The 14,970-nt window shown below is 38.1% G+C and overlaps 1 protein-coding gene across 1 annotated transcript in view; it reads right to left on the minus strand.

Moving 5' to 3' along the window:
- Positions 1–1,387: 1,387 nt before the first annotated feature.
- LMNB2 (lamin B2) overlaps positions 1,388–14,970 on the minus strand; it is a 46,947-nt gene continuing 33,364 nt past the window's right edge. The window contains exons 6-12 of the mRNA XM_068919679.1: positions 12,257–12,382; positions 11,824–12,044; positions 10,922–11,213; positions 10,295–10,402; positions 9,454–9,573; positions 7,922–8,023; positions 1,388–6,653 (exon numbers count right to left, since the gene is read on the minus strand). Coding sequence (XP_068775780.1) covers positions 6,612–6,653; positions 7,922–8,023; positions 9,454–9,573; positions 10,295–10,402; positions 10,922–11,213; positions 11,824–12,044; positions 12,257–12,382 — 1,011 coding nt within the window. The 3' untranslated portion in view covers positions 1,388–6,611. The remainder of the gene's footprint in view (positions 6,654–7,921; positions 8,024–9,453; positions 9,574–10,294; positions 10,403–10,921; positions 11,214–11,823; positions 12,045–12,256; positions 12,383–14,970) is intronic.

Raw genomic sequence — 14,970 nt, forward strand, 5'->3', positions numbered from 1 at the left:
CAGTGCAGCTGGCTGAGCGTTGGTCTGGACAATAAGCCAGACCGGTGGCGTTTCCCAAGTTAAACACAGCACAGCATTTGAGAACCACCTTTTAAGCACAACCTCACATACTGCGGCAGCAGGGAGGGACTTAAGCTATATGGCACAGGAAAATGCAACACAACTACATCCTGAAGTGGTACTTGCTGAAATGAGCGTTATAATCTGGGCTCCCCACCTGGTTCGTTGTTCTCTGGAATTGTGTCTGCCGTCCTTTGATGACAGGACAAGTGTTTGCTCTAGCTTAGATGATTCAGGTAAGAACCTCAATTTAGGTATCATTAAAGCCTGCATTAATCCTGTTATGGTATATCCTCCAGAAAAATAATGCTGTAGGATTTGGTTTAAGCAAGTGGAAGAAGGCAACGTGTTAGTTGGCTTTTTGCAGGAGTAAATCCATTGTGTAGAAAGGAAATTGCTCTTTACCTCCCTGTCAGATGAGGAACCAAGCATTGTGTCAATGCTAAAGCCAAAACTACTCTCATCTTCACTAGCTAGGGCCTGCATTCAGAGAAGAGTGTTGTAAACCATATTATCCTCTGTGTGCATCTGTTCCCCTTTAAAAAAAGAATCAAGATACTTACATAACTATTCCTATCACCTCTTAGAAAATATACTCAGAAAATATACATCAGCTAAAGATGATTTGGTGGTTGCCCATGGTATGATTTTGTAGTAGTACAGACTGGTGAAAATAAATGGCCTGTGAGCCCAGAAGACTGCATTGCTGTCTGTCCAGAATCTCTGTATTATTCCTTCACCTGCTAGAAAATGGAGGTTTGTTCAGTTCAGACAACAGTGGCTCAGAGATCACCATCGGGAGGGCCAAATCACTAACTGGAAATTTAGCTCAGGCTGATGATAAACAAGTCAGCTCATGGCAGGGCTTCAGCGCATTTCCTGGTTCCTAAGAATTTCCTGGTTCCTGGATCCTGTTGGATCTTAATGATCTCCTCTTGTTCTCTCAAGTCAGGACCAAGTGGGCTAAATGGAAATAACCCCTTCAGTGGAGGGGCTTCAGAGGGACAATGGAATGGTTAAAGGAAGGGGAAGCTTATTTGATCCTGGTTTCCCAAGTTGTCCTCTTTGCTTTAGTTGGGAGTCATGCCATCGGTCAGTAAGGACAGCACTTTTCACAAGCACTATGTTTGCATAAAATCAAAAGGATAGGGTTTTTTTTTTTTGGTGCTTCTGGAACACACCATATGATCCAGTAAATCTCTTCTAGTGATGTGGATAGTTAATTATCCCTTGTCTCTCTATATACAGGAAGGTCCGCTGGGATAAATGATCCCAAACAGCCCATGTGGTCTCTCTCTCGTGGTTTAAATGAAAGAAGGAAACAAACAAAATGCAAAACATTTATTTGAGTGTGTTGTACAAAAAGTTTCCAGTCATAAAATGTATATTACAAATCATTGAAAAAGACAGGACATTTGGCATGCATATTCTTAAAAACAACAAGAAAAAAAACCTTTGAAATGATAAAGTCTAGATCATCATGTAGTTTTCTTAAGCTCCATGGGAACATATCCATCATTTTGTCTTTTTATTTCATTTGCAACCTTTTTCACAATTCCTGATTTTAAAAACTTGAACTTTCCAAAAACTTCTGCAGCGGCTGTCCAAAGATAGTCAGTTAAACTGACCAATGACCTAGAAGCAGAGCTATCTAAATAAGACTGTGTTTTAAAAGTCACAATTCCAGTCACAAGGCATCACTGTTAATGAAAACAGAGTTCAACTAAAACAGTACAATTGTGCCCAAATGTAAAGCCTTTTGGCTTAAACTTGTTTAGAATAGCTTATTGCTTATAGTTTTAGTGTAAAACTGTGGCTGGAATACACAGCTGGAATACACAAAGACGTCTACCTTACCAACACAGAATCACTACTTTATTAAAACTAACTAGAAATTTTGGAAGTTCAATGAAGTACATTTCCTTTTCCTGATCTCCAAGTCAATACAGTGCTTGCGCTATTCTGAACTGAGTTACTCAACATTAAGCATCCTTTTCACTCTCTAAACATTAGCATTTCAAGAAAGGCATTATGTTTACAAATAATAATCACATGTAAATATGGTCTTATGTTAAAAAACACTTTTACATTATTTTAAAGTGGTTTAAAGCTAAGCATATTGAAGGGCAAATAAAAATTCTGTTTCCCAGGCCATTTTAAGTATTTAACAAAAGAAAATCTCTAAGGTGATTTGTCTTCACATTCAGCTAAAATAACGCTTTAAAAAAATGCAATCACTATCTCACCTTCCACTCACTGGTTTACAACAAGGCTTTGTTCACTGCTCACACATCGTTTGGGTTTGGACCCAACAGTGGCAATAAAATCCAGTATCCAATATGGATATGCCTTCGTTTAGAGATAAGACTTTCAATAGGAGATACAGAAAGAAGTAATAAAATGGCTTAACAGTGAGGAAGTGAAAAAAGTGGCTACAAAACATATAGAGCATACACCAGCAACAAGTACTGAAATCCTTTTGACACACAAAAAGTTTTTCAAACGTTTTGGGGAGTAGAGAGAAGCCTCTTCTAACTGATCCCTATTCAGGTTGCAGGTAATGGGCCTTTATACAGAATGAGCATTAAAAGCTTAGAAAAAAAAAGACGGTGTATTAAAAAAAAAACAGTAAGATCCCCCCCTGAAATGAACATGAGGTGTCCTGTTGTTCGAGGATATACACACACATTAAGTGAATCTCCTTTCACAGTATGATCTGCTTCACAATGTGATGCAATTGTCATGGCAAACGAAAGCTGCAGACAAGCTAGCCTGGCTTTTCCATTACAGGCCATGGGAGGCAGATGTTTATTTTCTTCCTGAGACTTTTTTGTTACTGCTACCAATGCTAATTATGCCAGCAGACTCCCATCTAATGGCAAAACAGTGCTGAAGACAAATGATCAATGCATCACTGTAAACTATTGTTCTTGCAGGGGCAAATCCAGAGTCCTGAACTAACCTCAGCAGACACTGGGAAGAAAAGCTGTGCAGCAACAAAGGAATCATAGACACACTATTGCTTGGAATAAGGAACCGCTTTTCAAAAATAAGTACAACGCAACAGCTAAGTTAACAAATACAGAAGCATCAGGAAAGGAAGTGGCATGAAATGACAGAGGCTGTATAACCATATCTCACTGATGCCGTATTACAAGCGGTTCTGCAGAAAGCTGCATTTCTTCTAACACGAGCATTTTCACACAGCACAAACTTAGGTACGCATATATCAGTACTTTATATCATTCTCTGTTGATAATCTGCACAGTGAAAAGAACAGCCTAATTCTAGGAATCACTTTTACTATTTCATCCAGAATAAAGTTGTTTATTTTTCTGGAATAAGAACATCCACATGGGGAGTTACACTGAAAGAACTATTCTGCTGTAAGATACACTGGTTAAATTCCCTAGTTAGAGAAGCCTCAAAATCATGTTTTCTGACAAGTCAAATCTGTTTCTTTTTCAAACTGTACACCTGACATCAGACACTGGAGTAAAAATGCTGACGATTCTCCAAATTCTCAAAAGTGGTTCACCTCCAGGATGAAATAGGAAAAGAGGGCATAGGGACACTGGATTTTATTTGAAGAAAAAGCTTTAATTATACTGAAAATAATTACAGAAAAAAATTCCTGAAAGAGAGAAAAAGAGACAGTGCTTTTCTGGTTTGCTATAACCAAAAACCTCCTAATATGTAGCACCAACTTTAAACTGATAGTGCAGTTATATGGAAACTTAGCATCAAAAGCAAATGGAAAGAATGGTGTCTAAGAAAGAAAGACAGAAATGCAAACAGGAATTGGAATACAGTAGTTTGTCTTCTGATTTACAGCTAGGAATTATTTCTCATATTTTAAGTAGCCTTTCAGAAACTACTTTGGTGACAAAATCACCTACATTTAGTCTGTTCTATTCAGTTCTTCCCACAGTGTCAATCATTGCATTATAGGAACAACTGTATATATCTAAACACGGTAGTGAAGAAGAAAATAGTGTTTCCAAAGTTACAGGAAACGATTTAAATCCAGGGTCAAATTCTGCAGACTGTTACAGACTGTTACTAAAGGGCACAGTACTCATCACACAAGATCTGCAAGCACTGGTCCTTAAGGCTAGAAGACAACACATTCTTCCATACAGTAGATGTTAAGAAAACTATGGCTCAGGTAGCATGAGGTCCTTCCTCATTCAAGCTGCCTTTCTAGCTCATTCTCTACAGAAAGAAATCACTGAAAAAAGCAAATGATTCTCCAGTGAACTACACAGTCATTGCTTTTGTATTTAAGCTGCGGGACAATCTTAAAACAAGCAATCTGCAAACAGGCTAATGTAAACAAATAAATACAGATCTTAAGGGGGAAAAAACCCCACCACCACCACAAACCCCCCTGAAACATTACAAAAATGTATTAGAAGCTGTGAGTCAGAAAGGAAAACGCCGTCCAGTGGCTGGAAGGTGCATCGTAAAGACACTTCTACATTGATTGCATTCATTTGCATAACAACAAATTTAGAAAAAGTAATTGATAACAATTTGTCTGAGAAACATAATTTCACTAGATACATATTAGGGAGAGAGAGACAGACATGATTTACTACATATTTAGCCTTCTACAAGGTGGGAAAATGACATTAGAAAAATGGCTAAGTTATTCCATTATCCCAAACAGCCAAATCTTCCTACTGCTTTTTCATAATGGATCTTCTGATTATGGACTAAAGCATAATTCTAAATTCGCATTAACATTTAATTTCAGAAATTCAATCATCCCACTCAAGTATTTTTGAACTTTCAAAGAGAAGTAGCATCTTAAGATTTATTTTTAAATGACACAATAAATCTATAAGCTTTAAAAAGTCACTTTCTTTCCCACCCTACTTGCATTGGAAAGCCATCAGTCAAAGCCACTAAACTGACCTTCTAGGTTATATCGGTCAGTCATAATATTGTTCAGAGAACATAACATCCAAAAGCCACCGAAAACATCCAAACCTTGTAGCTTGTTTGATGAGTCTAAACTATTTGAATAATAAGATCAAGACTTCAAGAGCACAGGTGACAACAGGATTCTATGCTGGTATCAAACAGTACCCAAAATAACAACTAGTGGAAAAAAACATTTGCTTATACTTTAGCCAAAACATTCTTTGGAGCAGTCAAGTATTCTTCCATCTTTAAGATGCACTACTGCATGAATAACCTTCCAGGAGGCAAGAGTTACCTCCACAGAAATAGATCAGAGGAAACCTTAAGCTAAAGGGACACTGTCAGATACAAAACATATCATATTGGAAAAAAAAAAAAAAAAAGACAAACTCCTACCAATACAAAATATTTTTTATAAAAAGGATTATTCCCTTTGTTCACTGTTAGAGTTTGCTCTGAACATCAGCGCTTATGTTCAAACCAACAGCAGTTCCTGTTAACTTTAATAAAAAGGCATTAAAATATTTCTGTACTATTTTGTAAGTACTGTTTCTTAAAATATCTGACAATGTCCCTTTGAATAACAGAAGTATGAACAAGCTGCATCTAGGTCTGATTTAAAAAAACATTTGCGCAGGATAATCTTTAAAACCTCAAATATTTATCATTGCCAAAAGTAAAAATATTTTTAACATCTAAAACATTAATCGTTCTGTTTAATGCCAAATAAATCAAAAACGTTAAACCAGATGCTTAACGTCATAACTACTGTACACCACAACTTGCATTTACGTTTTAACAAGGTCTAATTTGTGACAATGTCAAAATCCCCTAAAAATACAATAGTTAAAATTCTGGTTTTGACACTTCAATACGTTAAGATGGCGTCTTTCTTCAGTAAGCAGAACTCATCGTTCTCCATCTGCCATAATAATGATACGGAGCTAAAGTTTTGACAGGATTTGGATGTCCTTACGACCAGGCTGTCAAATCCTACTTGGAGTAAGAAAACATGCCATGACCCTGAGCCAAGACCTGTCTAAAATGCAGCTTCCCTTTGTTACTTCCATTGGTGGAACAGCATTTCTGATGAATTTGGTATCTAATTTTCCTAAGGTGGGCACGGCTGAGGATACCAGAAAGACCCTACCATTTCTTGAAGGATGGAGGAAGCACTATCTTGAGTCTCTCCTGAGGCCCTGCACATGAATGCACTTTAACTTCTTTTACTTTTTTTGTAAGCTATCAAGGTTATATGTGCATCAATTACAGTTTTACCATACCTTCAAGGAGTCCTGTTCCATTTTAGCTAAGAATTTCTTCTCTGCTGCAGCTTTGTACAGATTTTACACTTTGTATGGGGCAAAACGTAGTATATAGTGTTTTCAACAAAGTGGGAAAAATAAAGAAATTTATTAAAAATTCTTGCAGTTTTGTTCATTTTAAGATTTTTTTGTTTGTTTTTTATAAAAATGTACCAAGAAGTAAATTTTAAAGAAATCAGATGATACATATAAAAATAGTTTTCAGTGGCTCTGGAAGGAACAAAAATTAGCAACAAAAAAAAAAACCCAAGGAAATAAAAGAAAAAATAGCAAATAATAGTTTTCTTCTTTCTTTCTTCACATAACTGAGCATCCTCTAGAGGTTGTTCTGGGATCCCCCTAAAATAAGACAGAGACAGTTTAACTCAACTACATTCTTACTAGCTCTTCGTATTTTAAGTCTAGGCTGTGGTTATCATCTCAGTTGTAAAAGTATTTTTCCTAGTTTAGTTAGATTCAGGGACATTGCTAAATATAGAGAACGCATAGCACAAATCGTGGTCTGCTGCCAGAATTTAGACTCTGCTACTCTGGCTGTTGTGGTTTTCTATGGCTTCTTGAGTTGCTAATTTCCATACCATCAACACTGATACAGACGGTAAATGAATCATTAAATCATCCTCTATTTCAAATGTTGTTTCCATTTGAAACAACACATTCACACATTATATACTTCTGGTACATGTACACCATGGAAGTTAGTCCACATCCTTGGTGCAGAGACCTGTGTTGTACAGCTGCTTCTTTGGCTACAAAAAGACGTTTCTTTTTCAGCTGCTTTGCTCTCTGAATATACTACTCAACCTCCTTAAAAAAGTTTTCAGTATTCAACTTCAAACCTGCACAGAACGAACTTTTTTTTTTTTTTTGTGAAAAGAGACAATAACAGTCATTGATTGACTCAAGTTTGAAATAACTTTAACATGTTTTCTAGTATCACCTGCATAAAGGATTTCTCTCCTTTTCACTCTGTCAACTGTTGGCCGGTTATTTCACAATACTTGACTAAGAGTTATGGAAGCACAGAGATGGTTTTATTATGGAAAACCAAGTTTATTTCAAATATAGCAGTTATATGCTATCAGAAAATAAACCAATAAGCTGGGGCTTGCAACAATACTCCCCCTTTCCCAGTGTTTAACAGTTACATTCCTAGAACATTTTCTCTGTGTAGAGCAAGAATGCCGCAGATCTTTTTACAGAGGGACAAACGCAGGAATGGGAGGACCACTGACTGCTAAAACTAATCTTACTAACCCTAAAAATACTCTAAGCTATTGCAATGCTGAAAATCTGTGATCCATAGGATATTTTCATAGATATCCTGGCATCCTGACATGACATTAGCTACTGCTTGAACTGTACAATTATTGATTCAAGTTGCTCTTCCTGAAAGAATTTGCTCAGTGTTTATTCTCTCTGTGCTTTGTAGTAGTGCTTCAGGGTTGCAGACTGTTTTGACATCATCCTCTGCAGGCATCCATTGGAAAAATGGAGTGGAAAGCTCAGAGCTGGGAAAAGTTGAAGGGACCTTCACAGCCCAATGCCTGTTTAATCCAGCTGGCCAGGCACAAGTTAAACATCTGCTTTTTAAGCCATTTTATTACCTGCTGGTTGAAAAGGTCTTCCTCTCCAAACTCTACTTCATCCTCTTCCTCTTCATTCTCTCGCATGACCACTGATTTAGTAACACTTCTCACTGCAACTTCCTACACAAATGGACAGATGAAGAGCTGGTCAGTATTCTAGCTGTCTCTTGAGTGTTTGCTATATCTTCAATATAAACCCTCCCAACTTTAATAGGGGTAATTAAAGCAACTTCCCTCCAGATTCAACATGTCAGTTTTGCAACCAAACACCAGGTAAGACTTTGGAAACCACAAAACATTCCTATTTCTATTCACCAGAAGGCAAAGTCATGTAATTTAGCTTCAGCAATTTTCTTTCATTACCTACAGATCTGAAAAAGCGGGTCATGTTGTTGTGCTCATTACTTACTTTTATACATGGTGATAGCAGACCCAGCTAGGAGCTGTCTGAGACATACTGAAATGCAAGAAACTAAATTAAAAGTTTCTCAGCATGACTGCACAGCACTAAGGATTCTTCATTATTTCTACTAATATTCTGTATCAGTTGCCTACGTCAATTATCAGGACTGTCTTTCAAATCAGGCACTAAAAGGAATTTTAAAATCCTAGGAAGCTTCCTTTATTACCAAATTACTTTTAGCACTTCTTAGTAATAAGAAATTCTTCTGAGCCCTTGCACCTTTGGAATTGTAGGTGCAAATTTGTACTTGTGGAGAAAGGTGCCCTAAACATACACTTCTAAGCAGAGATGCTACAAATAAACACAACGGGAAAGGACATGGGTTTGAGATTTTTTCAGATACTTGTTTAATTATTTCTTCTGTTTGAATACCGAGTTAGTTTGTTTTCCATTTGTACAAATGATCCTCCCTCCTACCTTGTCCTGTGCTGCTGTTCTTGCACAAAGTGCTTCCACAGAATTGCCAGCAAGAAAGGCAGTATGCAAACTGGTACAATTCTGGTCTGTTTCACTTTCCTATTCCTACCGAACTGCTGAGATAGTGGCACATTTACGAATAACAGCCAAAGTACGATCCTCCCTTGCAAGAGTCTTCTACAAGGATGGTTTTAAAAAAATCAGTTGCGGGCAGATGTAGGACAATGCAGAATACACAGGAACCTGTGCCAAATGGAAACTTCTGATATAGTTTCAACATTGAAAAGACTGCTGTCTTTCTGCATTCATATTATTTATGAATATAAATCCTAGAATATGGGAAGCACTAACTTTGGGTTGCCAGCAATACTTATTTTGTCTCTTCTACATAAAATACATACTCAAATTCCAAACAAATCCTCTACTGGTTTGGAGGTTTTGTAAAATAGGAAAAAAAAAAGTCTATGGGTGTGATCAGGATGACGATCACAGTTCTCTGAAGTTTCCTAAAATCTCATAGATACTAGATATTTAATTAATTCAATGTTATAAATTATCTTATTCTAGAAGACAATAAAGGAAATCTTAAAATAATGATCTTTTAAAAAAATTCATTAAAGACTTTGGGATATAACCCAGCCCACAGCCCTTTTCTAGAGGCAAAGCCTACCTCTCCATCAGAGTTTATGAGGTATGTGCGGATATTTCCTCCAGTACCCCAGCTGCTTTGATTCTTCCACACAAGAACAGAAGGGGGGCTATGAGATACGCCTGCATCTGCACCCCAGATCTAGTGAGAAAGATACACTGTTACCAGCTGTTTGCACACGTTTTATTGTTGAATATACAAAACCCCTGTTTCTCCTCCTTCTCTCTCCCTACCAGTTTTTTTCTCAAATTCTAACAGCAGTTCTACCCTGCTGTAACTTACACCATTACTTGTAGGAAGATAACATTCTCAGTCTACAAAAACAAACAAACAAAAACAGTAAAAAAACAAACAAACAAAAACCCACCACACTAGTCTCAGTTAAAGGCAAGAAAAAAGAAATTCATCTAGTATTTCAGTCATCAGTTCTCTTCTGAATACAGTAATTTCTCCAACCACAGTCTCAATGACTGCACTGTATGAAATATGGAGTAGAGATATAAAATGCAGCCTGTACGTGTACCAATTTAATCTTTTATAGGTATCTGATGCAATTGATACTTAAGTAGAAATAATCGGAACAGACCAAAGGAAAGTCATTCTTTTCTACTGAAAGGGTATCTGATGCAGATTGAATATCAAATATAAAATTATAGAAAAGAGCTGTTCGGCTATGATTAAGACTGAGAACCTCTAGTCTTAAACTGGAAATTCAGGTTCTATTTAACGTTTTTAGAACTGGAATCCTACTCCTCCAAAATGAGACCTACGAGAGCAAAAGTTGTACACCAAATTAAGCCAAACTAAATGCCAGATTTACAACTGCCACCATATCAACAAAAGAATACATTCTATGACTTACTGTTACAGTCTGCCCAGCCCTGAGGACATACTTTGGAGTAAATTTGTAAGCAATTTCTTCTCCATCTCCAATTTGTCTCTTCAATCTCCAGTTACCCAAAGACTGATCCTAATGGAGAGGATTATAAGTTCATTTAGGGTCAGCAAAATAGAACTAACAGGCAGGTATCACAGCCTTCTCTAGTTCTTTTACTTATCAAAATAGCATGAATATAAAACTTACTTACATTGTTGTTAGTCACTTGCATTCTAACTTGCAAGTATTTTTCTGTACCCAATGATACTGTAAAGTGCAAGTCCCATATGGTCATGCAGCAACGATTTAAACAGACGTTTCTTTTCTTGCAAGAAGTTCTGCAAGAGGCAGTGAGGCTGTTTCCCTGAGCAAGGTACCGGCATGCATGTGTTTAGAAATCTTGGACATAAACTACGTTCTCTTCCTGCACCAAACATTACACTTGTGCTAGCACAAAACTGCCAAAGTTCTGTCCTTTACTGCAGGATGGTGCATCTTGAGATGCTGCTCTTCCTCCTCAAATGATTCTACCTGCTTGTGCTATAAAAGGCTGTGTAACATCTCTTATTCAGCTCTTCCTTCATGTTTTCTAGGAGTTCTACTGACACTCACCTTCTCTGAATTGTTCTTAAGTTGAACGTATTTGCCCTCCAAGTCTATCTCCTCTATGCTGATACTTCCAGTAGCTGAAGCTTGCTGGGACATTTGGAAGCTACTGCTACTACTGCTGCCACTAATACTTCCAGTGCCAATTCCACTTGTCCCACTGCCTGAAAGTTCCTCTGCTTCAATCCGTTTTCTCTTGCCTCGGGAAGAGCGAATAACTGACGCACTGCTACTGCTGCTGCTGGAGGTAGCCCGAGAGACTGTAACACGGGATGAGGGACTTGGAGACAGCTTCAACCTTGACACAATCAAGCATGCATTTTAATCAAAAGAAAGAAAATTAAGTTAGATGTTTTTTAACTGATCTAGGGAACCATACACAACATAATATGCCACAATATACTCAGTACCCAGACTATATTATGTCCCAGGGCTAAAAGCAGCCTCACTGTGCGTGTCAGGAGGACTGCATATAAGTGAAGAAGGGGGTTATACAGCCAGAGAATATCTCTGATAATATGGTTATGTGACATGGCAGCAGTGCTAACGGAAGCCACAGACCACTTAACCTTCCCTTCCAGTAAATCTACCTCTAAGCACACTGTTCTTGGGCCTGATCATACAAAAACAGGGAAACACCAAAGTGTAAACATTTATGAGAGAGAAATGCCAAGCACAGAATGGTATACTTTACTGTATTTTGAGACCATTATAAAATCTTAACCAAGACGTGTGCAGATGAGAACACTTGCAAGTGTTGCATGCAGCATACTGATGTGTGAAGCCAATATGACTTCAGTGAAACAAAATTTGGACATTGCTGCTCAAACAGTACAAAATAAAAATAATATAAGTAGTGAAAATAACACCTGCTAGTCCTAACAGAAGCATGTGGGATCTGCACCTACCTCTCCTCTTCTCCTTCCAGGAGTTTTCGGTAAGCACTGATTTCCATGTCCAGTGCTAATTTAACATCAAGCAGTTCCTGGTACTCTGTAAGCTGCTGCTGCATCTGGTCCCTCATTTCTGTCATCTCCCGCTCCTTGGCATCTAGCATCTTCCTGAACTTATCCCTCTCACCAGCCATCATTTCCTCCAACTCACGAATGCGATCTTCTGCTGCACTAGCCTAGGGAGATAGGGTAATGCAAAACCCAGTTGGCATTTATGTGGGGACAGCAAAAAAGTTCAAAATTCATCTTCCACCCAAATTAATATAACAAACTTTCGTTCCCATCAAACTCAGAAAGTGTAAAGAATAGGACAGATATTGGAATACATCCACACATTAGAAAGCTTTAGAGATATTATTAGAGATAAAAGCCAATTTAGTCCCCTTACCTGTTTCTGAAGGCCAGAAAGCTGGTAGCTGAGAGATTCTATTCTCATGCGAGCCTCCTTCAACTCTTCCCGAGCTGCACCAGCAGCTTTGTCATTTTGGTCAGAGGCAAGTTTGGCATTCTCCAGCTAGAAATCAAGTTTTATACAAGTCACTTGTATTGAGTTAGAAATTCTGCAAATATCACACAATCACAGAACAGAATCACAGAGTGGTTGAGGTTGGAAGGGACTTCTGGAGATCATCTAGTCCAACCCCCCCCCCCCCCCCCCCGCTCAAGCAGGGTCAGCTAGAGCACATTGCTCAGGATCACGTCCAGTTGGGTTTTGAATATGTCCAGTGAAGGAGACTCCACAGTCTCTCTGGGCAATCAGTTCCAGTGCTCAGTCACCCTCACAGTCAAGAAGTTTTTCCTTACTTTCCTTTCAATAAGAACTAGAAGCAGTTTAACCTTAAATAATTTTAAATGGAAGTATGATAAGTTTATGAACAGAATTATGTAACATCAGGGAAATGCCTTAAGGACCTAGAAAAATCTACTTCAGTCCTAGTCCTGTGTTCCATGCTTTAGTAAAAACAGAACCTGCTTGTGTTATTAGAGAAAAAAGTGCATTATCCCTTCCATTACACATGCAGCTCTTTAGTTTCCTAAAAACTGAGGTTCACGTGATCACATTATCTGCCAGTTTGCCATAAGAACAATCATTCTGGGTCAGGTCAAAGTTACCTGGTCTAACAGTTCCCTAGATGTCCAGGGACTAACCTGAATAAAATGGTATTTCACTGGTATGCTGTCCCAGCTGGCTGTTTGCAACTCAGGGACTTCCTGTGTCAGAGACAATATCTTGGTGCTTAGTATCTCTTGATGGATTTTTCAGGCAGGAATTTGTCTCTGCTTTTTGCATCCATGTGGCAGAGAGTTTATGTATATAATAATGAAACATAATCTCCTTTTTTTTGTTCTGAACCTGCCCCAGGAGAGTTTTACTAACTATCCCTAGTAATCCTGAAAAATAGTAAACAATCACTCCTCATTCCCCTTCTCCATGCCACTGCCATTTTATAGATTTATGTTGTATTTCCCCCCCTTCTCTCCACTTGCCTCTTTTCTCAGGTTAAGGCATATTTAAATGTTCCTCATGCAGGACCTGTTTCATATTTTTGGCCATTGCTGTTGGCCTTCTTTGTATTACTCCGTACTACTTTCACAAGAAGGACCAGAACTACACACAGCATTCCAGATGGTATTCTGCCACAGCCGCAAAATAACGCCTCTCGTTTTGTTCCCTCTTCTTTTCCTAATAGTTCCCAACATTCAGTTTGAATGTTTCTTGTTGTTCCTTACATTAACAACAACAATCTTCAATTTTAGTGGCCAGTTTTAACCAAATCTGACAGAGCAATAAAGGCAGCTCAAAGCTGGTACATTACAACAAGTTTCATCAAAGTAGAGAGCTGAAAAAAGCATCTTTTTTCATGCCTTGAGTTCAACTATTCTACTAGATGCCAGGGAATTCAAACAGGAAATAAACAATTATGTGCCCCAACCACAGGAACAGTTCCAATCAAAACATGCTTCTAGTTAGCCACAGAGCTTTATGAAATGAGTTTTCATTAGCTGCACTGTTCACAGAACTCTGAGAAGGGAAGAAAGCACGCATAGAGGCTTTTTTAGGCAAAGGATTTTGAAGGAACTTCAAGTCAAATAGTATTTGATAACTTCTTGTAAAATTTAAAATTCAAAGGCATTTAAATGCCCACAACCATTCACCTCCATTGCCATTACGGTGGCGTAATACCAAATTCTCAGATTTAGTGTTTCCATTGCTTTTTACCGAAGACCATGGCCAGAGCAAGAAGTAAGCTTTGAACTAAGATCCTCCTCATCAAAAAGCAGTCTCAGAGATGCTCAACAGCTAAGCTTAACAAGCTGCTTTCAAACTATAGTCCAAAACAGCTCAAGCTCTCTGAATAGGGCAATATTCTGAACGAGGATCCATTTTTTTCCAGAAATCCGCAAAACAAAGCTCACATAGAAGCCTGTTTTTCCCCTCTCTTGATGATCATTTATTACTCTTATCTGTTCCAGCTTCATCCCTAACAGCAGTCACTGGGGAATTCCCCAATCTATGGGGAGAAAAAAGTTTAATTTGTTCCTCTCACTGTTTAAACCCTGCCACTTTTTCATTCTCCTGCTCTGTACCTTGCAGACTATTTTCTTTCTATGTGGAATCTTCTACCCTGGATCTTCTTTTGACTGTGACAAGTCAGTCCAAATATCTGGTTGTGTAAAAACATCATACATTCCTAATGTCCCTGAGTAACACCAAAAACGCTAATTGTTCATTTTGTTTTTTAATATCTATTATCTATATTGTTGCTGCTCTAAGAAATAGTCAAATATTTTAGATGAATGTTTCTCAGACTGTGAATCATCAACCCCCCCCAAAAACCAAACAAACAAACAAACAAACAAAGTCTCACAGTTTCTCCCAGGCAAGAGAGAAGTGGCTGAAATTATCGGTAAATATCTTCAGTAGCCAGACAACTGGCAGCTGCTTTATCCCCTTCAGGTAGGGGAATGAATATAAATATACCTGTAGCCAGGAACTGTACCAGTAATAAAAGTTGCTACTCCTCCCATATCCCCAGCGCTGGATGAACTGTTAACTCAGAATTTGCACAGGTGGGTAAAACAAAAGGATGCCAATATTTT

Source organism: Struthio camelus, chromosome 26, assembly GCF_040807025.1.
Source record: "Struthio camelus isolate bStrCam1 chromosome 26, bStrCam1.hap1, whole genome shotgun sequence".
In the NCBI taxonomy this organism is placed as follows: Eukaryota; Metazoa; Chordata; class Aves; order Struthioniformes; family Struthionidae; genus Struthio; species Struthio camelus.